We start from the raw sequence: 23249 nt of genomic DNA, 5'->3' as shown, positions 1-23249 counted from the left end.
AAATGCTGGACAACAACAAAACATGCTGGAAAAAGTCAGCAGGTCTGACAGCATCCATGGAGAGAAAGACAGATTTAACGTTTCGAGTCCGTATGACTTCTTCAGAGTCGTAAGGACTCAAAACGTTAACTCTGTCTTTCCACAGATGCTGTCAGACCTGCTGACTTTTTCCAGCATTTGTTGTTGTTTGATTTCCAGCATCCACAGTATTTTGCTTTTATGCTGGAAATACTCGTCAGGTATTGTGAGAGAAAGAATTAACCTTTCAGGTCAGTGAACCTTCATCATGCTTCAAGACCTGCTGTATGTTTCCAGCATTTTCTGTTTTTATTTCAGATTTCCAGCACCCACAGTATTTAACTTTTATGTTAGTGTTGAAGCACTGTCAGGTTCTGCTGTTTTGTACCAAAACTGCTCACTATTCCAGGGTCATCCTGGTAACCACTGGCTTCTTTTCTTCACTACCAATTGGTCTCTTTGAATCCCTTTGATCATAACATGAAAATAAGAAATAGGGCCTCATGGGCTACTCCTGCTCCTTCGAGCCTGGTCCTGCATTTACCATAATAAGGTCATGGCTGACATACTACCTCAAGCCACCTTCCCAATCTATCCTATATTCCTTAATTCCTTTAGTACCCGAAAAGCTATTGAACTCTTAAATATACTCAATGACTGACCATTCTCAGCTCTCTGGGGTAAAGCATTTGAAAATCTCAACTCAGTGAAGAAATGTCTTCTTATCTAGTTCCTAAATAACCGACCCTTTATCCTGAGTCTGTGATTCCCCCAGTTCTATATTCCTCTGCCAGGGAAAACATCCCCCCCAACATTTACCCTTTGAAGCTCCTTAAGAATGTTATATTTCAATTAGCTCACCGCTCATCTAAATTCTAGCCTACTCAATTCCTCCTTATAGGAAAGCCCTTTCATCACAGGAATCAATCTAGGTAGCATTACTTCAAATGAGGCCTCACCAAGACCTTATGGGTTGTAACTTCCGAGCTCCAGGGCATCATATTGGGGAGTACCCCAAAGATGCAATGGGGAGTCCGCTTCGGAAGTTCACAGGTAAGATTTGCATGGCAATTGCCTGGAATTGTAACTTGCCCTGGCCAATTGCCATGCACTGGGAACCATTTGAAAATACGATTTAAATCGCAAACTTCGGATGGTTCCAACTGGGTTACATCAATAGTTACCCAGAAAAAGGCAGAGGACTTAAAATCTCTTCTAACTTTTGGGTAACTATTATTCAGACTGAAGGGGCTCCCCCCAGCTCACTATGGGACTCCTCTGACACCCCAGGACTCTCCCCCCACCCCCATGCATTCGCAACAATCTTCAGCCAGAAGTGCTGAGTGGACAATTGATCTCAGCCTGCTCCGGAGGTCCCCAGCATTAAAGATGCCAGTCTTCAGCCAATTCAATTCATTCCTCGTGATAACAGGAAATGGCTGAAAGCACTGTATGCTGCAAAGGCTATAGCCCCTGACAATATTCCAGCAATAGTACTGAAGACTTGGCTTCAGAACTTCCTGTACCCCTAGCCAAGCTGCTCCAGTACAGTACAACACTGGCATCTACCCGGAAATGTGGAAAATTGTCCAGATAAGTCCTGTACACAAAAAGCAGGACAAATCCAACCCAGCCAATTACTTCCCCATCAGTCTACTCTTGGTCATCAGTAAAGTGATGGAAGGGTTCATGAACTGTGCTATCAAGAGGCACTTGCTTAGCAACAACCTGGTCACTGATACTGAGCTTGGGTTCCGCCAGGGTCACTCAGCTCCTGCCCTCATTATTGCCTTGGTTCAAACATGGACAAAACGGCTAAACTCCAGAGGTGAGGTGAGAGTGACTGCCCTTGACATCAAGGCTGCATTTGACTGAGGTTGGCATCAAAGAGCCCTAGCAAAACTGGAGTCAATGGGAATCAGGGGGAAAATTCTGTGCTAGGTATGAATTGGGGGGAAAACTCTCCACTGGTTAGAGTCTACCTAGCAGAAAGGAAAATGGTTGTTGTTGTTGGAGGTCAATCATCTGAGTCCCAGGACATCACTGCTGAAGTTCCTCAGGGTAGGGTTCTAGGCCCAACCATCTTTAGCTGCTTCATCAATGACTTTCCTTCCATCATAAGGTCCGAAGTGGGGATGTTTGCTGATGATTGCATAATGTTCACCATTCGCAACTCCTCAGATACTGAAACAGTCCATGTCCAATTGCAGCAAGACCTGGACAATATCCAGGCTTGGGCTGACATGCAAGTAACATTCATGCCACACAAGTGCCAGGCAATGACCATGTCCAACAAGAGAGACTCTAACCACCGCCAATTGACATTCAGTGGCATTACCACCCCTGCACCCCCGACTATCAACCTCCTGGAGTTTACCTGTGACCAGAAACTGAACTGGACTAGCCATATAAATACTATGCCTACAAGAGCCTGTCGCGGGTAGTTCACCTGCTAACTCCCCAAAGCCTGTCCGCCATCTACAAGGCACAAGTCAAGATTGTGGTCGTACTCTGTTACAAGAGAAGAAGCTAGTTATTTGGTGAGTATCTGATAAGTGACTAGGGTTTCTTCTATTCCTAAGATCCAAAATAGTCTAGCAACTAGTGGTAAGGTAATAAAATATATAAAACAAAAGTAAAATTGTTATGAGACAGCCTTTTGGTAAAGCTGAGTTATTTAAAAATCCCAGAGGGAAGCAACTGTCATAACTATATTTTAAGTGATATTTTAAGTGGATGCAGCTCTAAATTCAGGAAACAGACCATCAGGTCTCGAGGTTTTTATATTAAACTAAATGAAACATTTTATTAAGTTACATCACATTAAACACGTACACATGGCTACAAATTACTATCATAACTTTTAACAAGTTCCCAGACTAATCTTCAACTATTTACAAACTATATTAATGACTTGGATTCAGGGATAGAAGGTACTGTAGCTAAATTTGCAGATGACGCCAAAATAGTTGGGAAAGTAAGTTGCAATGAAGAAATAAGAAACTTACAAATGGATATGGACAGGTTAGGTGAATGGGCCAAAGATTGGCAGATGAAGTTTAACGTGGATAAGTGTGAGGTTATCCATTTTGGTTGGAAGAATAAAAAGGCGACTTATTATTTAAGTGGAGAGAAACTTCAGAATGCTTCAGTGCAGAGGGATCTGGGTGTCCTTGTGCATGAATCGCTGAAAGCTAGTATGCAGGTAATAAGGAAGGCAAATGGAATTTTGGCATTTATTGCTAAAGGAATAGAGCATAAAGATAGGGAAGTGTTGTTGCAACTGTAGAAGGCATTGGTGAGACCACACCTGGAGTACTATGCACAGTTTTGGTCCCTTTGAGGAAGGATGTAGTTGCATTGGAGGTGGTTCAGAGGAAGTTCACTAGATTGATTCCAGAGATGTGGGGCTTGTCATTTGAGGAGAGATTGAGCAGTTTAGGCCTATACTCGCTAAAGTTCAGAAGGATGAGAGGAGATCTAATTGAGGTATATAAGATGCTAAAGGGGATAGATAAAGTAGACGTGATGCAGATGTTTCCCCTTGTGGGGCGTTCTAGAATGAGAGGCCATAGTTTTAGGCTAAGAGTTGGTAGATTTGAATCAGATATGAAGAATTACTTTTCTCAAAGGGCCATGAATCTGTGGAATTCACTTCCTCAGAGTGCAGTGGATGCTGGGACGCTGAATAAATTCAAGGAGGAGAGAGATTTTTAATGAATAATGGGTTGCAAGGTTATGGGGAGAGGGCGGGAAATTGGAGTTGAGGCTGAAATGAGATCAGCCATGATCGTATTGAATGGTGGGGCAGGCTCAAGGGGCTGAATTGCCTACTCCTGCTCCTAGCTCTTATATTCTTATTAAGGCAACAGCAACCATAGACTTTCAGCAGACCATAGGCAAAGCATTTTTTCCTTACGAATTCAAAATGAGGTTCCTATCACTTTGGTTCCTGTGGAGACAGTTGTGGGCTTATAGCTGCTTTGATCTTACATTGCCTTTGCTCTGCACACACAAAACTGCTGAAGTTATATTTAACACAGCTCATTGAATGTAAATTCTCATTGTATTGCCAGCCTCTTTGAACTCCACATTTTCTAACAATAAAACCCCTTTCATAGTACCAGTTTTATTAGTAATATAAACATATTGCTTGGTCTCTGAAAGCTAGGTGTCAGATTTCATTCACCTTCTTGAATGTTCTATTCAAAAAAATGCAAATGCACTCTACCTCTCATGCATCTCAAAACTAGTACACTTCAAAGCACCCCGACTAGCTGGCTTTAATCCAAGTAAGACATATCCACAGACTAAACCTCTATTTTATAAGAAAAATATTTTCCAATAATCTTATATACATTAATATCTTGATGACAAAATATATAACTGAATAAAATAATTAAATAGTTAATTAGGATTAACATTAAGGATGTCAGGACAGGTAATGTGTCAATGCTACAGCATGTGGGAGCTCCTGGATGCCAGTCTGATCCAGGGCAAACATGTCTGCAGTAAGTGTTTGAAGTTTGAGCAACTTCAGCTCAGAGTTTATGAGCTGGAGGCTGAACTATAGACACTGTGATACATTAGAGAGGGGGAAAGTTAGCTGGATTTTTTTTTGTACCAGGAGGCAGTCATGCCTTTTAGGACAGGGACTTCTGATTTGGTCAATGGTTAGGGACAGGAGAGTGTGACTGCAAGTGAGGTAGGTAAGGGGACTCAGAGGGCAGGAGCGCAGGAGTGTGAGCCTCTGCAGTTGTTCAACAGGTTTAAGGTTTTTTCAGCTTGTTTGGATGCGAGTGGGGGCTGCAGGGTGGATAAGCTAACTGGCCATGGCACTGGTACAGGAAGCCTTTCAAATGGGGGGAGCAAAAAGGAAGTAGGGGATAGTATTGTCGGAGGGATTGACGCCATTCTCTGCAGCAAAGACCGTGAGTCCAGATGGCTGTATTGCCTGCCAATGCCAGGGTGCGGGACGTATACTCGGGGCTAGAGAGAAACTTGCAGTGGGAGTGGGAGGACCCAGTCGCTGAGGACCATGTAGGTACCAATGACTTAGGCAGGACAAAGAAGGAGGTTCTGCATTGTCAGCATGATGACCTAGGCACCAAATTAAGAAGCAGAACCTCAAAAGTCATAATCTCTATTATTACCTGAGCCACGTGCAAATTGGCATTGGAAAAATCAGATTGGGGAATGAATGTGTCGCTCAAAGAATGGTGTGGGAGAAGTGGGTTCCGGTTCATGGGATACTGGCACCAATGCTGGGGAAAGTGGGATCTGTACCAAAGGTTATAAAAAGAATAAATAGATAAAACTAAAAGCTCTGTACCTAAATGCACTTAGCATTCAAAACAAAACAGATGAACTGAGAGCGCACATAAAAGTAAATAATTACGACTTGATAGCCATTACGAAGACATGGCTGCAGGAGGACATGGATTGGGACCTGAATATTGAAGGGTACAGGATATTTAGGAAGGACAGGAAGCAAGGAAAAGATGGAGGGGTGGCCCTGTAAGTTAATGATGGTATTAGCACAATAAAGAGGGATGACCTAAGTTCAGGAAACCAGGATGTGGAAACGGTTTGGTTAGAGATGCGAAATGGTAAAGGCAAGAAGTCACTCGTGGGAGTTGTGTACAGGCCCCCTAACAGTAACTGCATGGTAGGGTTGAGCATAAAGGAAGAAATAATTGGAGCTTGTCAGAAAGGCCCGGCGATAATCATGAGGGGATTTTAATTTACATATGGACTGGAAAAGCCAGATGAGCAAAGGTAGCCTAGATGAGGAGCACTTGAATGTTTTCGGGATAGTTTCTCAGAACAACATGTTCTGGAACCAACCAGAGAGCAGGCTATACTAGACATGGTATTGTGCAATGAGATCGGAGTAATTAATGATCTCATAGTGAAGGCACCCCTAGGTAGCAGCGGCCATAATATTATTGAATTTTACATTCAGTTTCAGGGAGGGAGCAGTGGGCCTGAGACTAAGCTTTTAAATTTAAAAAAGGGCAATAATGAGGGCATGAAAGCTGAGCTGGTGAAAGTGACTTGGCAAATTAGGTTAAGGGATAAGTCAATAGAGATGCATTGGCTAATATTTAAGGGGTTATTTCAGAATGCACAGAATAGATACATTCCAATGAGTAAGAAAAAGTCCAAGGGATGGACACACCATCCGTGGTTAACTAGACAATTAAAGATAGTGTCAAACTTAAAGAAAAAGCATATAATTGTGCAAAGATAGGTGGAAGGCCAGAAGATTGGACAGAATATAAGGAACAGCAAAGAACGACTAAAAGACTAATAAGGAGGGGAAAATTAGAGTATGAGAGAAAGCTGGCCAGAGATATAAAAACAGATAGTAAGAGTTTTTATAAATATTTAAAAAAGAAAAGAGTTAACAAAGTAAGCATTGGTCCTATAGAAAGTGAGTCTGGAGAATTGATATTGGAAAACGAGGAGATGGTAGATGAATTGAACAGGTATTTTGCATCAGTTTTCACCATTGAGAATACACATCCCAGTAACATCTCAGAAGCAGCTATAAACCAGGAAATGGAAGTGGTGAAGGAAGTCTGGAAAATTACAATCGCCAGAGAAGTGGCACTGATTAAATTGTTGGAGCTGCGGGCTGACAAGAGCCCGGGTCCTGATGGAATTCATCCTAGGGCCTTAAAAGAAGTGTCTAGTGAGATGGTTGATGCATTGGTTTTAATTTTCCAAAACTCTCTAGATTCAGGCAAGGTCCCACTAGATTGGAAGATAGCAAATGTAACTACATTATTCAAAAAGGGAGACAGAAAGTGGGAAAGTACAGGCCAGTTAGCATAACATCTGTCGTAGGGAAAATGTTAGAAACTACTATTAAAGAAGTTATAGCAAGGCACTTGGATAAGTTCAAGGTCATCAGGCTAGAGTCAACATGGTTTTGTGAAAGGGAAATTGTGTTTAACCAACTTATTGGAGTTCTTTGAGGAAGTGACATGTTCTGTGGATAAAGGGGAACCAGTGGATGTACTGTACTTAGATTTCCAGAAGGCATTTGATAAATTGTCACATCAAAGATTATTGCAGAAAATAAAAGCTCATGGTATAGGAGGTAACATTTTGGTGTGGAAAGAAGATTGGCTGGCTAACAGGAAACAGAGGGTCTTTTTCAGGTTGACAAGATGTAATGAGTGGCATGCCACGGGGATCAGTGCTGGGACCTTAACTGTTTACAATTTATATAAATGACTTGGATGAAAGGATTGAAGGGATGGTTGCCAAATTTGCTAAAGACACAAAGATAGGTAGAAAAGTAAGTTGTGAAGGAGGCTACAAACAAATGTAGATAGGTTATGTGAGCGGTCAAAGATCTGGCAAATGGAGTTTAATGTAGGAAATTGTCCATTTTGGCAGGAAGAATATAGGAGAAGCACATTATCTAAACGGTGAGAGGCTGCAGAGCTTTGAGATGCAGATGGATCTGGGTGTCGTAGTGCATGAATCACAAAAGGCTAGCATGCAGGTACCGCAACTAATTAGGAAAGCTAATAGAATGTTATTTATTGCAAGGAGAATTGAATACAAAAGTAGGGAGGTTCTGCTTCAGTTGTACAGGACTCTAGTGAGACCACATTTGCAGTACTGTGTACAATCTTAGTTGCCTTATTTAAGGAAGGATGTAGATACGTTGGAAGCAGTTCAGAGAAGTTTTACCAGACTAACAGCACTGTGGGTGTACCTACACCACAGGTGCTGCAGCAGTTCAGGAAGGCAGCTCACCACCACCTTCACGAGGGTGATTAGGGATGGCCAATAAATGCTGGCCTAGCCATTGATGCCCATATCCCATAAGTAAATTTAAAAAAAACCCACTCACCCCCGGAAGCCTGAACCCTGAACCCCACCCTGCCCACCCCAGCTCCTGAGGCCCAATCCCCCAAATCCTACCCACTTACCACATGCACTTACCTTCTCCCTGGCCTGTCAAGGACCTTAAAACTTCAATGGATCTTTAACTTAACTGGTTTACAGGCAGTGCCATAAGAAAGGGGGCGTGGCCTCCTCCCCTTTGACAGAGCCGCCCTTCGAGGCTAGCTCCTGGGACGCGCTGCATTACTCTGATCTCGCCCGTCCTGTGTCGGAAGAATGGGCGAGACAAGCTGAAGAAAAAATTAAAGAACTAGGAGCAGAGTGGCAATCCAACATTGCTTGCCATTCCAAGGAAATTCAGGTCTTATAATTCTAGTAAGACTTCTTATGTACTTCAAAATAATGACTATCATACCATTTTCCATCCTGATTTTCTGTGATTCATGTACAAGGGTGCCAAGGTCCTTCTCAATACCAACTTTTCCCAGTTTCTTATCATTTAAGAATTTTCTGTTTTTCTATTTCTCCTACCAAAGTGCAAAAATTCACACTTCCCCACTTTTTATGCTCCTGCCATTCTCTTGCCGATTCATTCAATCCCTCCATATTCCTTTGCATCCTCCTCAGAACTTATTTTCCCATCTGGCTTTGTATCTGCAGAAAACTTGGATACATTCCACTTGTTCCCTCATCTAAGCCATTAATGTTGTTGCTACATTGCCTCATGTTGATTGGATGGCCACTAGTGAAGCAGGACATCTTTAGCAACAAGGAGAGCAAAAAACAAATATATGATTGTAGCCACCAACTGCATGGGCATATTCCAACATCCAAGAAGCTAAAGTCCAAAACGAGCTTTGTCTCTGAAAATCCTAAAATATTATGGTGGGAGAGTACATAGCCAACAAAATGGTGGGACACCAGCGATATTGGAGAGCATGGCTTCTTCAGAACAATTCCTTCAAAGCATCAGCTCCAAACTAAAACACTACTTTACCATAAATTGAGAGGGAGGTTGGGTGACAAAGACTGCTGACAATATATCCAACTAGAAGGTGAATATGGGGAGCCCAGCTAAACACTTGATCACAGCCTAATGGAGTAACCCCTATCAACATCTTGTACAGCTATCCCTCGTTGTTAAAAGTAGCACGCTAAACAAAAATTTACTAAATAAAAATCACATTCCTGTAAGAATGCATGTAATCAAGGGTGGGTTACACACCTGACCTGTGATTTTTAACATTGGAAACATGTTGGCCACCTTGAATCTAATTAGTCCAAAAATCTTTACTTATTACACTTACTACTTATTATTTCTTATTGCATGCTTACTGCTCTGTCTTACCACCTACTCACTGCCTCTAGCCATCCACTCGCCACTCCCTCATCCCTCCCATTCACTGTCTCTCTTTCCTGACCCCCTCACTCCCTCCCACTCACCACTTCGCTGTCTTGACACCCTCACTCTCTCCCATTCACCTCTTCCCTCTCTTCACCCCTCACTCCCTCCAACTCACCAATTCCCTCTAACCCCCTCATTCCTTTCCACTCACCACCCCTTCTGCTGCTTCCCTCTTGCTGCATGAGGGCTCATGAGATGGCACAGCGAGTGATGTAGCGAGAGAAGTGGCTGCAGGAAGCAGTTAAGGTGTCAGGAGAAGGAAACAGTGAGCAGGAGTGAGGGGATCAGGAGAGGGAAGCAGTAATTGGGAATGAGTGAGGGGGTCAGGAGAGATGCTGCCAGACCTACTGAGTTTTTCCAGCACTTTGTTTTTATTTCAGATCTCCAGCATCTGCAGAATTTTGCTACTTTTGTTGCTCTCCTTGTTGCTAAAGATGTCCTGCTTCACTAGTGGCCATCCAATCAACATGAGGCAATGTAGCAACAACATGAAAGTTGGTTTCTAAATCTTTGCAATTAATGAGAATGAAATGATGGCAAGCACGATCTTCTAGTGTAAAAGTTGATACGAAAGTGTGAAATACCAAGAAAGTAATTATCTTCTGATGAGGTATTTCTTTTCATTCATAGAGGTATTCCGTGAGTTTGCTCTGTTACATCCAGAGTATGCCAAGTTGTTTACTACCTATCTTGAACTTCAGCGGTATAAGGCACTGCAGACAAAAGATGACGATGAGGATCTGGAAACATTTAAAAGAGCACAGTCATCATCCCTATCCGATGACAATTTAAGCAGCTCAGACAAAAAGGCTGACTGAGTTCAAATACCTGTTTGTACTGTGAAGAAAAGTTACAAAATATCTTCTTTGAGGCCCAAGCAGGATTCAGAAGTTCCTGTTGTGAAATCTTATAGCTGTTGTTTTATTATGATATAAATGCATTGTGTCTGTCATTTTATGATGCTTCATCTTGTAAATAATATTCCGATTGTTTTTTTAAGGTAACTGCTCATAAAATGATCAAAATATATTCTGGTCATTTTCATTAAATTACAGCTTTTTAAAAAATTTTAAACAATGAAAATCGGCTTGTGTATTTTTTGTTCATAACAGCAGCAACTTGCATTTATATAATGATTTGATAATTTTTTTAAAAAACCCCAAGATGCTTTACATAAGAGAAATAAATGGATGCCAAGGCAGGAAAGAAGAGATTGGGAAGAGTGGAAGAAAGTTTGGCCATTAAATTGGGGTTTGAGAAAGCTTGTAGAGGTGGAGAGGCAAAAGTATGGTTTACAGAGAATTCCTGAAACCAGGGCAGTGGCACTTGAATGCTTTGTTATGAACTGTGGGGCAAGTGGAGGGAACAACCAAAATATTTAATTGCTTTTATTCCTGAGCTATACTACTGAATTCACAGTACTTTAATGGCTTGCCATAGCAAGTCCAGATTGAACATTTAAATGAAAATATATATACTTTACCTCTGGTTTTTAATTTGCTATTTAGTGTTTCAGCTGTAATGATATTGTGCCTTCCACTATGCAAAAACATATAATCAGATTAAGGCAGGTAAACAACATAAATGAGCAATAAATTAATATCCATTAGATAGGATCAGTCTCTAGAAGTTCAGGTTTACATTTATTTTCAAAGTCATTTCTCAAGGTCAATGCATAAAATAGTTTGTAACTTACATTGTTTCTTGGTCATCATAAAATATAACAGCTCAGCAGCCACATTTATTTTGAGTTCTGCCACATATTTTCCTGTGTTAAACAAACAGCGACTGGTCGGTGACTGCCATTTTCCTATTGGCCAGCTTTCTCCCTACATCCTGAAAGCACTTCCTTGCTAAGGTGCAGTGCAATGACACCACTTGATGCCCTTCCATACCTAAATATGACCAGAAGTGGGGCATCCTGAGGGCAGACAGTAGTCCCAACTCCACCTGGGTGACCAAACCCAGTCAAGAGGGTCGAGGGAGAAGGCCTTGGCTGCCAGAGTGCCTATTCAACCCTGGAGGACAGCACAGCCAAACCCAGTGCTAGCCAGACATCTACAGTTGTGCACATTTCCAGCAAGGTTACTGAATAGCAATCAATAGTAGGAACTCTGGCTGAATTTTTAATTTTTTCTTCTTCCCCTCACAAGCCCAACAGGGTTGCCAAAGTAAATTGCTACCCATGTTGAGATAGGTTAACTCAGCACAGACTGGGAATTTTGCCTGGAACTGACTGGTCAGTCTGAAGGAGCACTGCACCACAGTGTCTTTACCACTAGCCCGTGTTGGAACCTGAGTTTTCTCTTTTGCTCCAATGTTGAATAAATGATAACTTCTTAAAATCTTATTTCTCTTGTGTCATTTCTTTCCTCACAGCCATGTTATTTTTTTGGTTTCCTATAATGTAGCTCTTATGGATACAAACAGTAGTTGGAAACCCAGCTAATCCAGTGTTTAGTACTACATTCCCTGGCTAATTGACCTAGAAATTCCGAATTTCTCGGTGAAAATAAATGTTTTCTCTGTGAATATTTGCATTTTTCTTTTATCTGCACTGCATTCAAGAATCAGAAGGTTCTTCAAGATGCTGTTAGTTTTAATTTTTTAAACATTCTGGCAAGTTCAAGCTACCTGATGAAACAAACCTCAAAGGTTGCAGAGAGATCTCAGAATCATAGACTGTAACCCAAGTGCCACCAAGCCTCTTTTTTGGGAGCCCAAGAACTTTAATAAACAGGATAAGGCCTTTTTTTAAACACACCCTTTTTTTTTAAAGCAGAGTGTTTATGAAAATCGAAGCTCAATAATTCCTTGATCACTGCTCTAAATTGTCACCTGATTTCTCATAATACCACAGTTGTAAGAGAGATGATAAACTAATTCCAATTATACATAAAAGTAAATGGCCCAGGTTTTGCTACGAGAGTGATGGTGAAATCGTCAGTGTCCATTGCAATTACTCCACTGAAACTGATAGTAACTTTGGGAATCAGAACATGTGTGGAAATCCAGAAGTTGTGTCAGTGAGTAATTTCCTCTATAGGCTGCATTATAGAGGTTCCTACATGCTGCTACGTCTATTGTAGTTAATCTAGCTGTAAAAACCCTTGAAAAAGTTACATCTTGTTGAATGAGGTGTAACTGGGTTTTTAACAGCATATATAATTAACTGCTAAATACCCTCACCATCCCTGGAAAGACTAATACTATATAGAATGCCAAATTTCTCCACAATGTTTTTTTTTAATCCACATTGTTAGAGATAAAAACAAAAAACTGCGGATGCTGGAAATCCAAAACAAAAACAGAATTACCTGGAAAAACTCAGCAGGTCTGGCAGCATTGGCAGAGAAGAAAAGAGTTGACGTTTCGAAGCCTCATGACCCTTCAACAGAACTGAGTGAATATTAGAAGAGGGGTGAAATATAGGCTGGTTTAAGGTGGGGGTGGTTGTAGGGACAAGCAAGCAGTGATAGGAACAGATAATCAAAAGATGTCACAGACAAAGGAACAAAGAAGTGTTGAAGGTGGTGATATTGTTAGAGATTAGTGTTGTTCTTTTTATATAAACTTGTTTATTTTAGCTTCTAAACACAGTCATAGATTTATATTGCTATCTGAAAACTTAAAAGTTAAGGTTTTAAGTTCATTTAACTTCCTTGCTGGTTGTGAATACTTCAGTTTGGTTGTCCTATTTGCTGACATCACTGCTGTTATATGCTAAGGTATCCTCTTAACTTAGCGCCAGTTTTAAACTGTCCTAGGGAAAGAGGAAATTCCCTCCTTAGAGAATACTAGATCTTTGAGAAATTTTCTTTGAGGTCAGCAGCAAGCTCTGATTGCTGACTTCAAAATCCTGGCCTATGTCTTATACAAACACTTTGTCTTTGTATTTATATCAGTGTGTTATATAAATAATAGCATTTTACATCTCTGTTAAATTCTTGCCCATGCACCCGAATTAAAAAGTAAAGATCACTAGTCACAATATTCTTGAACAACCCAGATGCCATTATACTCATTGAAAGTATGAAAATGTTAGGATTGTTTTCCTTTTGTTGAAAATAGAGACATGTCCAAGCTTTTCATCTTGCACTCATCAGAACACTGGCAGGAATATCAATTAAGGGGGAAAACAATTTATACTGTATGTGAAGAGAGTACTGATTAGTTCGCAGGTGGCAGTGCCATGGAGAGTGCACCACTGATAGTGACTGACAGTTAACTGCCAAGCATTGTTTGAAAGAACAATGGCTGGGACATGCTACTTGGGCAGTGCTGTTTGCAAATGGGCAGGGCACAGACTGTACCCAACCAGCCCGTGTTTGCAAAACTCAAAACACAGTGTCCAACTTTAGATGTGATTCTTCAATTAGTCTTCATTTGCTAAATGATCCTCAATGTGCTAAGAATTAGGCTGACAACCAATTTAAGATTATTAGTCGGGCTCGCAATGTGGTGCATTTGTGTGCACTGGAAGCTACATATATTAATACACAGGGCCCTGTATTTTGGAGACAGAAAGAACATGAACATACATTGTGCTTGTTTCAGCTAAACAAAATAAGTGACAGCCATTTCCTGACTCACTCCTCATGGCAATACCTTGACCAATCAGGATTAAGCTACCCAGTTGAAATTTCAAACTGCTTAACAGTTAACTGTCAGTCACCATCAGTGGTGCATTCTCCATGGCAACGCCACTTGCCAACCAGCAAACTCTTCCGATACACTATAAATTGTTGTTTTCCCCTTTTATTATCCATTCACGGGATGTGGGCTTTGCTGGCTGGGCCAGCATTTATTGCCCATCCCTAGTTGCCCTTGAGAAGGTGGTGGTGAGCTGCCTTCTAGAACCGCTGCAGCCCATGAGGTGTAGGTACACCCACAGTGCAGTTAGGAAGAGAGTTCCAGGATTTTAGCCCAGCAACAGTGAAGGAGCAGCGATATATTTCTAAGTTAGAGTGGTAAGTGACTTGGATGGGATCTTCCAAGTGGTGGTGCTCCCATCTATCTGCTGCCCTTATCCTTCTAGATGGCAGTGGTCATGGGTTGGAAGGTGCTCTCTAAGGAGCCTTGGTGAATTCCTACATTGCATTTTGTAGATGGTACACACTGCTGCTACTGTGCATCAGTGGTGGAGGGAGGGAATGTTTGTGGATGTGGTGCCAATTAAGCGGGCTACTTTGTCCTGGATGGTGTCAAGCTTCTTGAGTGTTGTGGGAGCTGCACTCATCCAGGCAAATGGGGAGTATTCCATCACATTCCTGAATTGTGCCTTGTAGATTGTGGGCAAGCTTTGGGGAATCAGGAGGTGGGTTACTCGTCACACAATTCTTAGACTCTGACCTGCTATTGTAGCCACAGTATTTATATGGCTAACCCAGTTCAGTTTCTGATCAATGGTAACCCCCAGGATGTTGATAGTGGGGGATTCGGTGATGGTAATGCCATTGAACATCAAGGGGCGATGGTTGGATTCTCTCTTGTTGGAGATGGTCATTGTCTGGCACTTGTGTGGTGCAAATGTTACTTACCACTTGTCAGCCCAAGCCTGGATATTGTCCAGGTATTGATGCATTTGGACATTGACTGCTTCAGTATCTGAGTCACGAATGGTGCTGAACATCATGCAATCATCAGCGAACATCCCCACTTCTGACTTTATGATGGAAGAAAGTTCATTGAAGCAGCTGCAGATGATTGGGCTGAGGACACTACCCTGAGGAACTCCTGCAGTGATGACCTGGAGCTGAGATTACTGGCCTCCAGCAGCCACAACCATCTTCCTTTGTGCTGGATATGATTCCAACCAGTGGAGAGTTTTCCCCCGATTCCCATTGACTCCAGTTTTGCTAGGGCTCCTTGATGCCATATTCTGTCAAATGCCACCTTGATGTCAAGAGCAGTCACTCCCACCTCTCCTCTTGGGTTCAGTTCCTTTGTCCATGTTTGAACCAAGGGCGTAATGAGGTCAGGAGCTGAGTGCCTCTGGCAGAATCCAAACTGAGCGTCAGTGAGCAGGTTATTGCTAAGCAAGTACCGCTTGATAGCTCTGTTGATGACCCTTCCATTACTTTACAGATGATGGAGAGTATACTGATGGGGCAGTAATTGGCCGGCTTGGATTTGACCTGCTTTCTGTGTACAGGACATACCTGGGCAACTTTCCACATAGCCGGGTAGATGCCAGTGTTGTAGCTGTACTGGAACAGCTTGGCTAGGGGTGTAGCAAGTTCTGGAGCACAAGTCTTCAGTATTATTGCTGGAATATTGTCAGGGCCTATTGCCTTTGCAGTGTCCAGTGCCTTTAGCCATTTCTTGATATCACATGGAGTGAATCGAATTGGTTGAAGACTAGCATCTGTGATGCTGGGGACCTCTGGAGGAGACCAAGATGGATCATACACACTGTACTTCTGCCTGAAGATTGTAGCTACTGCTTCAGCCTTACCTTTTGCACTGATATGCTGGGCACCTCCATCACTGAGGATAGGAATATTTGTGGAGCCTCATCCTCCAGTGAGTTGTTTAATTATCCACCATCATTCAGGTCTGCAGGGCTTAGATCTGATCTGGCAGCATCGGCGGAGAAGAACAAAGTTGACGTATCGAGTCCTCATGACCCTTCAACAGAATTAAGTAAACATTTCTAGTGATAGAATGTCCGCCAATATCCATTACAAGTCTACCAACTCCCACAGCTACCTTGACTACAGCTCCTCACACCCCGCTTCCTGTAAGGACTCCATCCCATTCTCTCAGTTCCTTTGCCTCCGTCGCATCTGTTCTGATGAAGCTACCTTCAAAAACAGTTCCTCTGACATGTTCTCCTTCTTCCTTAACCGAGGTTTTCCACCCACAGTAGTTGACAGGGCCCTCAGCCGTGTCCAGCCCATCTCCCACACATCTGCCCTCATGACTTCTCCTCCCTCCCAGAAACATGTTGGATCCCCCTTGTCCTCACTTATCACCTCACCAGCCTCCGCATTCAAAGGATCATCCTCCGCCATTTCCGTCAACTCCAGCATGATGCCACTACCAAACACATCTTCCCTTAACCCCCCCGGCGGCATTCCGTAGGAATCGTTCCCTCCGTGATACCTTGGTCCACTCCTCCATCACCTTCTACTCCTCAGCCCCCACCTACGGCACCTCCCCATGCATATGCAAAATATGCAACACCTGCCCCTTCACTTCCTCTCTCCTCACCGTCCAAGGGCCCAAACACTCCTTTCAAGTGAAACAGCATTTCACTTGCATTTCCCCCAACTTAGTCTACTGCATTCGTTGCTCCCAATGCGGTTTCCTCTACATTGGAGAGACCAAATGCAGACTGGGCGACCGCATTGCAGAACACCTTCAGTCTGTCTGCAAGAATGACCCAGACCTCCCTGTCGCTTGCCATTTTAACGCTCCACCCTGCTCTCTTGCCCACATGTCTGTCCTTGGCTTGCTGCATTATTCCAGTGAAGCTCAACGCAAACTAGAGGAACAGCAACTCATCTTCCGACTAGGTACTTTACAGCCTTCCGGACTGAATATTGAGTCCAACAACTTTAGATCTTGAACTCCATCCTCCATCCCCACCCCCTTTCCGTTTCTTCCCCCTCCCTTTTGTTTTTTCCAATAATTTATATAGATTTTTCTTTTCCCACCTATTTCCATTATTTTTAAATCTATACCTTTTATGCCCTTTTAGTCTTATTTCACCCCACCCCCCACTAGAGCTATCTGTACCTTGCGTGTCCTGCTATCCATTCTTAATTAGCACATTCTTTTAGATAATATCATCACCTTCAACACCTCTTTGTTCTTTTGTCTGTGACATCTTTTGGTTATCTGCTCCTATCACTGCTTGCTTGTCCCTACAACACCACCCCCCCCACCCCCAACCTTAACCCAGCTTATATTTCACCCCTCTCCTATTTTTACTTAGTTCTGTTGAAGGGTCATGAGGACTCGAAACGTCAACTTTGTTCTTCTCTGCCGATGCTGCCAGACCTGCTGAGTTTTTCCAGGTATTTCTGTTTTTGTTTTGGATTTCCAGCATCCGCAATTTTTTGTTTTTATATTTGTTTTTAGATCTGATCTGTTGGTTGTGGAATCACTTAGCCCTGCTGCTTATGCTGTTTGGCACGCAAGTAGTCCTGTGTTATAGCTTCACCAGGGGTTGACACCCCATTTTTAAGTATGCCTGGTGCTGCTCCTGACATGCCCTCCTGCACTTTTCATTGAACCAGTGTTGATCCCCTGGCTTGAAGGTAATGGTAGAGTGGGGGATATTCCGGGCCATGAAGTTACAGATTGTGTTTAGGTACAATTCTGCTACTGCTGATGTCCCACAGCGCCTCATGGATGCTTGAGGAGCTCGATCTGTTCCAAATCTATTCCATTTAGCAAAGTGGCAGTGCCACACAACACGATGGAGGGTATCCTAAATGTGAAGGCAGGAGTTCATCTCCATAATGACTGTGCGGTGCTCACTCCTACCGATGCTGTCATGGACAGATGCATTTGCGGCAGGCAGGTTGATGAGGATGAGGTCAAGTGTGTTTTTCCCTCACCACCTGCTGCAGACCCAGTCCAGCAGCTATGTCCTTTCAGACTTGGCCAGCTCGGTCAGTCGTGATGCTACCGAGCCGTGCTTGGTGATGTACTTTGAAGTCCTTTAACCAAAGTACCTTCTGTTCCCTTGCCACCCTCAATGCTTCCTCCAAGTGATGTTCAACATGGAGGGGCACAGATTCATCAGCTGAGGGAGGGCGGTACGTGGTAATCAGTAGGAGATTTCCTTGCCACTGTTTGACCTGATGCCATGAGACTTCATGTGGTCCGGAGTCAATGTTGAGGATTTCCAGGCCAACTCCCTCCCGAGTGTATACCACTGTGTTGCCCACTCTGCTGGGCCTCTCCTGTCGGTGGGATAGGACATACCCAGGGATGGTGATGGTGGTGTCTGGGACATTATCTGTGAAGCATGATTCCATGAGGATGGCTATGTCAGGCTGTTGTTTGACTAGTCTGTGAGACAGCTCTCCCAATTTTGGCACTAGCCGCCCAGATGTTGGTAAGGAGGACTTTGCAGGGTCGACAGGGCTGTGATTGCTGTTGTCGTTTCCAGTGCCTAGGTTGATGCCGGGTGATCCATCCAGTTTCATTCCTTTTTTGTGACTTTATATCGGTTTGTTATAACTGAGTGGCTTGCTCGGCCATTTCAGAGGGCATGTAAAAGTCATTGCTGTGGGGTCTGGATTCACGTGTGGGCCAGACCAGGTAAGGACGACAGATTTCCTTTCTGTAGTGAACCAGATGTGTTTTTACAACAATCAACACTGATTCCATGGTCATCGTTAGAATTTTGATTCCAGATTTTTATTGAACTCAAGTTCCACCATCTGCCTTGGTGGGATTCGAGCCCAGGACCCCAGAGCATTACCCTGGATCTCTGGATTATTAGTCCAGCGACAATAACACTATGCCTTCAACTCCCCATATTGATATTCTTGCAAGTGTTCTGATGAGTGCAAGACAAAAAGCTTAGACATGTCTCTTTTTTCAAGTTCTAACCCCCAAACAACTATTTATTTTTCTTTTATTGATTATGCATGCTTTTAGAAATAAAAATCAAACCTACGAATGAAATTGTAAAATGTCAAAAATGTGGCATATTATGGATTTTACCCTACATTTAATTTGCGAGATGAAACATTTGGTAATTTTTTTATTCCAATTCCCAGGGTTGATTGAGTAAAGTTCTGCAATATCTATACCCAGCTACATCTCTATTATTCAATATTACATCACCACCGTCAACACCCCTTTGTCCTTTTGTCTAAGACATCTTTGGCAATCTGTTCTTTGCCTCCACCTATCACTGGCCCTCTATCCAGCTCTACCTGTCCCACCCCCCTCAACCAGCTTATATTTCACCCCATTTCTATTCTTCCTTAGTTCTGATGAAGAGTCACACGCTCTTGAAATGTTAACTGTATTCCTCTCCGCAGATGCTGTCAGACCTGCTGAGTTTTTCCAGCTATTTTTGTTTCTCTATTATTCAATCCTGGCCAATTACATTCCAAAAATGGTGGACAAAATGACGTTCCTTTTTTAACACCTTTTATTCTTCAATTAAGCATAATTCTCAACAATCAATTTACTAAGTTATGGGTGGATGCCTTTTTTACCTGATCCTCCCTTTCCTTTCTCTGCCTTCATCCTTCTCCCGTGCATAGTTTCATCTCAATAGTTTATTGCAAGAGCATCCATTTCTGCAGCCAAATTTAGTTAGCTCCTGTCATTTGATTTAATCTTGGGGAATGTTAAGTGTACACGGTTTTCAGTGTATGCAAAATAGCATTGTCATTTGAATGCTAAGTTGAATTGAGCTTGATTGATGAACCTAGTTTCAAATCTTTTCTTGGACTCGAACTCAAGTTCTGTCGAAGGGTCATGAGGACTCGAAACGTCAACTCTTTTCTTCTCCGCCGATGCTGCCAGACCTGCTGAGTTTTTCCAGGTAATTCTGTTTTTGTTTTGGATTTCCAGCATCCGCAGTTTTTTTGTTTTTATCTCTAGTTTCAAATACCCTAGTTTCAACGGAAAAGCGTTGTAAAAACCTGATTGTATATCCAGTTTATTTCTAAATTAGAGTATGTTCTGTTTTTATTGCTGCCTAGTCATCCACTTTTTCCTGATGCCAAACAATGATTCAGACCAAACCCACTTCCTTATCTTTACTCATCAAAATCTAACTGACAGTGTATCATTAATGATGTCTCTCAGCTCAAGAATGGAACTCCCAGTATGTAGCAAGGTGATCTTTATCTGGAACTTTAAAGCCACTGACTCCTTTGTAGACAGCTGTGCACCACTGCATCTACCAAGTAATAAATACTTTCTTTGTCAGGACAAACATCTTCATCAATCTTGCTGTAAAAACCAGACAGCATACTAAGAGAGCCCCACACTACGTCTGTGTTCCCAAAGTACTATGTTTTGATGCTACATTTGTGGCCAGACAGTCTCTGCCCCCAACTCTAGTGCCCACAAGCCTGTGAAAAAGCAAGTTCTAACCATTTACATGACAAAGTTAGGATTTAGAATAATAAAGGGGTATGGGCTCAGTGGAGCTGCTCTGAGATGTACACAAGCTGAGCCTACACCATTGATCAATAGATGAGCTCAAGGGATTGGCGGGGGTTGGGGAGGTTGGGGGTCGGGGGGGTGGTGTCGGGGTAGGGGGGAGACTTCAATGTTGCTTACTGTGCAGTTCAAAGGTATGTACAATAACTGATATTTCTTGAAAGGTTTGATGTGGAGGAGCATTTTGTCCTGAAAGAACCTTCCCCAGGACATTTTGCAGCTTCTTAATAAAAATTCTGTGCCCCGTACAGAAACAAAATTTAAAAGAATTATGATTAGCACCTCAAATCGAAAATCAAAAGAAACATCTCTTAATGACCCTCACTAAAAATATAATTTCCCCTCCCACACATTCAGTGCTTTCCTATGCTCTGTTATTGCCATTTGTGGAGGCCTGAAGAGTGCTGAATGAGGGATGAGAGTATGCTGGGAAAGAGGAATTAAATGAGAGAAAAGAAATTTTTTAAAAATAATGCTTTAAAATTTACATTAGACACTCAGAATTAATATCTGCTTGAAAACAGGTTAAATTTGTCAGGAAGAACATTCAGTGAATTCCACAATACCTTGGGAACAGGTCACTAATCCTGCCCGGTTACTTGCACATGCTTGTCACAATTATATTTTCATAAATCCTGAAGTTAAACTCTCAAGTTCCCTATGTAATTTAAATTTATAATGTTATAGCAAATACATTTTAATCTAGGTCTTTGTTCTAACTAGATCCTTCAGTGTAGAGAATTCTCTCCTTCCTCCTTAATTGTTTTTCTTTTGCTTTATTGCTTCTAGTCCTCCATCACCAGCCTGTTCAACCTTATGGAAACATTTTCATTAATTGCCTGTTTTTCTGCATAGAAAGTACTTTTAATCATCATTTCCAGAAACTGAGAAAACTGCAAGCAAAGCAGAAGGTGAGGATGACACATTCAATCTAATTTTGTTCCTCTACAATAATGTTCTTCAAATTTCAATCTAAAATAATTACTGAAAGATTAAAAAGTTTGAAATAACTCATTTGCTATTTTACAGTGTACAATTTTAACATTGATTTTAGTGCTCAATTGTAATTAAGATTGCTTTCTAGGTATCTTGAAATAATATTGCTTTGCTTAATTTAGTACCAATGTCATGTTTGCAGTCTAATCCAGTGGTTCTCAAACTGTCTTGCTCAAAGGAACCCCTTTCAAATGGATTGGCCATCTGACACCCACGTTTAAATTATAAATATAATATTCATATTATGAAAGTGCTGCACATAAGTGTTTTAATAAAGCAGGTATTTGTTTCAAGAAATCAGTGAGATGGTTGTGCCAGCTTCTGACTGTCAAATTTGTCTATCCTTCGTGTGATTTTTGGCAATGACACTCATAACTCATTCTGTATAAAAGCCATTTTACTGGTTTTTCAGGGAAAAGTAGATTGTTTGGCAAAATGTGGTCTTCAAAACATATGTAAACATCCCATCTAATTGAAAATGAACTTGATGAATTCAAGCTGGTAAAGCAGTGCCCTTGCAGAGCACTGGGAAACCAGCGAAAAGATGGTCTGAGACTAGTTTGATAGATTTGTGCATCTTCTCAAGCAAAAGGGTTGCAGACTCCATTAATGTTTGTCATATCACTCTGCGGGGCTTTTAACCAAAAAACTCAGTGTCTTATGCAGTGGTGGGTGATCCTGAGTGGCTACATGGAAACAAGATGAGATCTACGTCCTGACCCTGGGCATTAACGCAACCACATGGCCAACCTGCTTGATAGATACAACAAAATTTATTTTCAAAATTTCTTTAACTAGTGCTTTAAAAATATAAATTACTATTATCATGACTAGGGTATTTGTTCCACCCAGTTTCTTAATTTTTAATCATGCCATTATCTCAAATTTAAGTTCTTAAAGGTAAGCTTACAATTTTTCAAACACCACCATTCAAAGGCTCTGAGCAAAGCTTCAAGACTAGTGAGCTAATTGCCTTATGGTAGTCTGACGCAGCAGAACAATATGCATATCCTGTGACCATTTTTATTCTCTCCATTCAAGTCCATGCCGGACTTTGGTAGAAAAATATCATTAAGTCATATTTTGTTTGATAATAATCTTGTAAAGAGCCTTGGGGTGTTTTAATACATGAAAGCCAATAATGTAAATGAGGCTGTTGTTATAGATGGATTAGGCACGCTATTAATGTGACATAAGAGGTGGAACAAAAGTGATTATATCTGTTCAGCACTGGCTCGCCAGCTTCATGGCACTACAGCAACAACAGCAACAATGTGCATTTATGCAGCACCTTAAACATTGTAAAATGGCCCAAGAAACTTCAGAGGGGCATAACCAGACAAAAATTAGCAATTCTGATACCCCGTAAGTAACATGGCAATTTTGTTACAATGACATTTTCTACATGTATCGTTTATCGTAGTTTTTTCCCCTATTTCTTTCTTCCTGCTCCTGAAAGTGTGACTTCTGCTAGGGTACAATTTAATATTCTTCATGTGTGAGCCTTGACAATAGACACTGACAGGCTACTTATCCGTGGACATAAGCAGCCCAGCACAATCCTGCACTCAGACTGTGGGGATAGTAAATGTTCAATCAAATAAAATGGTTTTTGGTTACAAATGGCAGAAACTAAGCTCTACCTTACCAGTGACAGCCATGGTTCTCTTTTAACTGATTATTCTATTCTCCCCCAACACTCCCAAAATAATATCTGCCTAGATAACCTGCTTCAGTTATGTTTTTTTAAATTTATTCTTTCATGGGATGTGGGTGTTTCTCTAATTGCCCTTCAACTGAATAGCATGCTAGGCCA

The 23249-nt window shown here is 41.8% G+C and overlaps 1 protein-coding gene across 2 annotated transcripts in view; it reads left to right on the top strand.

Annotated features, from left to right (window-relative positions):
• The window catches only part of lpcat2 (lysophosphatidylcholine acyltransferase 2), a 79006-nt gene extending 67372 nt beyond the window's left edge, over positions 1 to 11634 (top strand). For both annotated transcript variants that reach the window (XM_041190719.1, XM_041190720.1), the window contains exon 14: positions 9920 to 11634. In XM_041190719.1, coding sequence (XP_041046653.1) covers positions 9920 to 10107 — 188 coding nt within the window. In that variant the 3' untranslated portion in view covers positions 10108 to 11634. The remainder of the gene's footprint in view (positions 1 to 9919) is intronic.
• Positions 11635 to 23249: the final 11615 nt, after the last annotated feature.

This window comes from Carcharodon carcharias, chromosome 7 (assembly GCF_017639515.1).
Source record: "Carcharodon carcharias isolate sCarCar2 chromosome 7, sCarCar2.pri, whole genome shotgun sequence".
Lineage (NCBI taxonomy): Eukaryota > Metazoa > Chordata > Chondrichthyes > Lamniformes > Lamnidae > Carcharodon > Carcharodon carcharias.
This window is presented reverse-complemented; position numbering and strand designations above follow the sequence as displayed.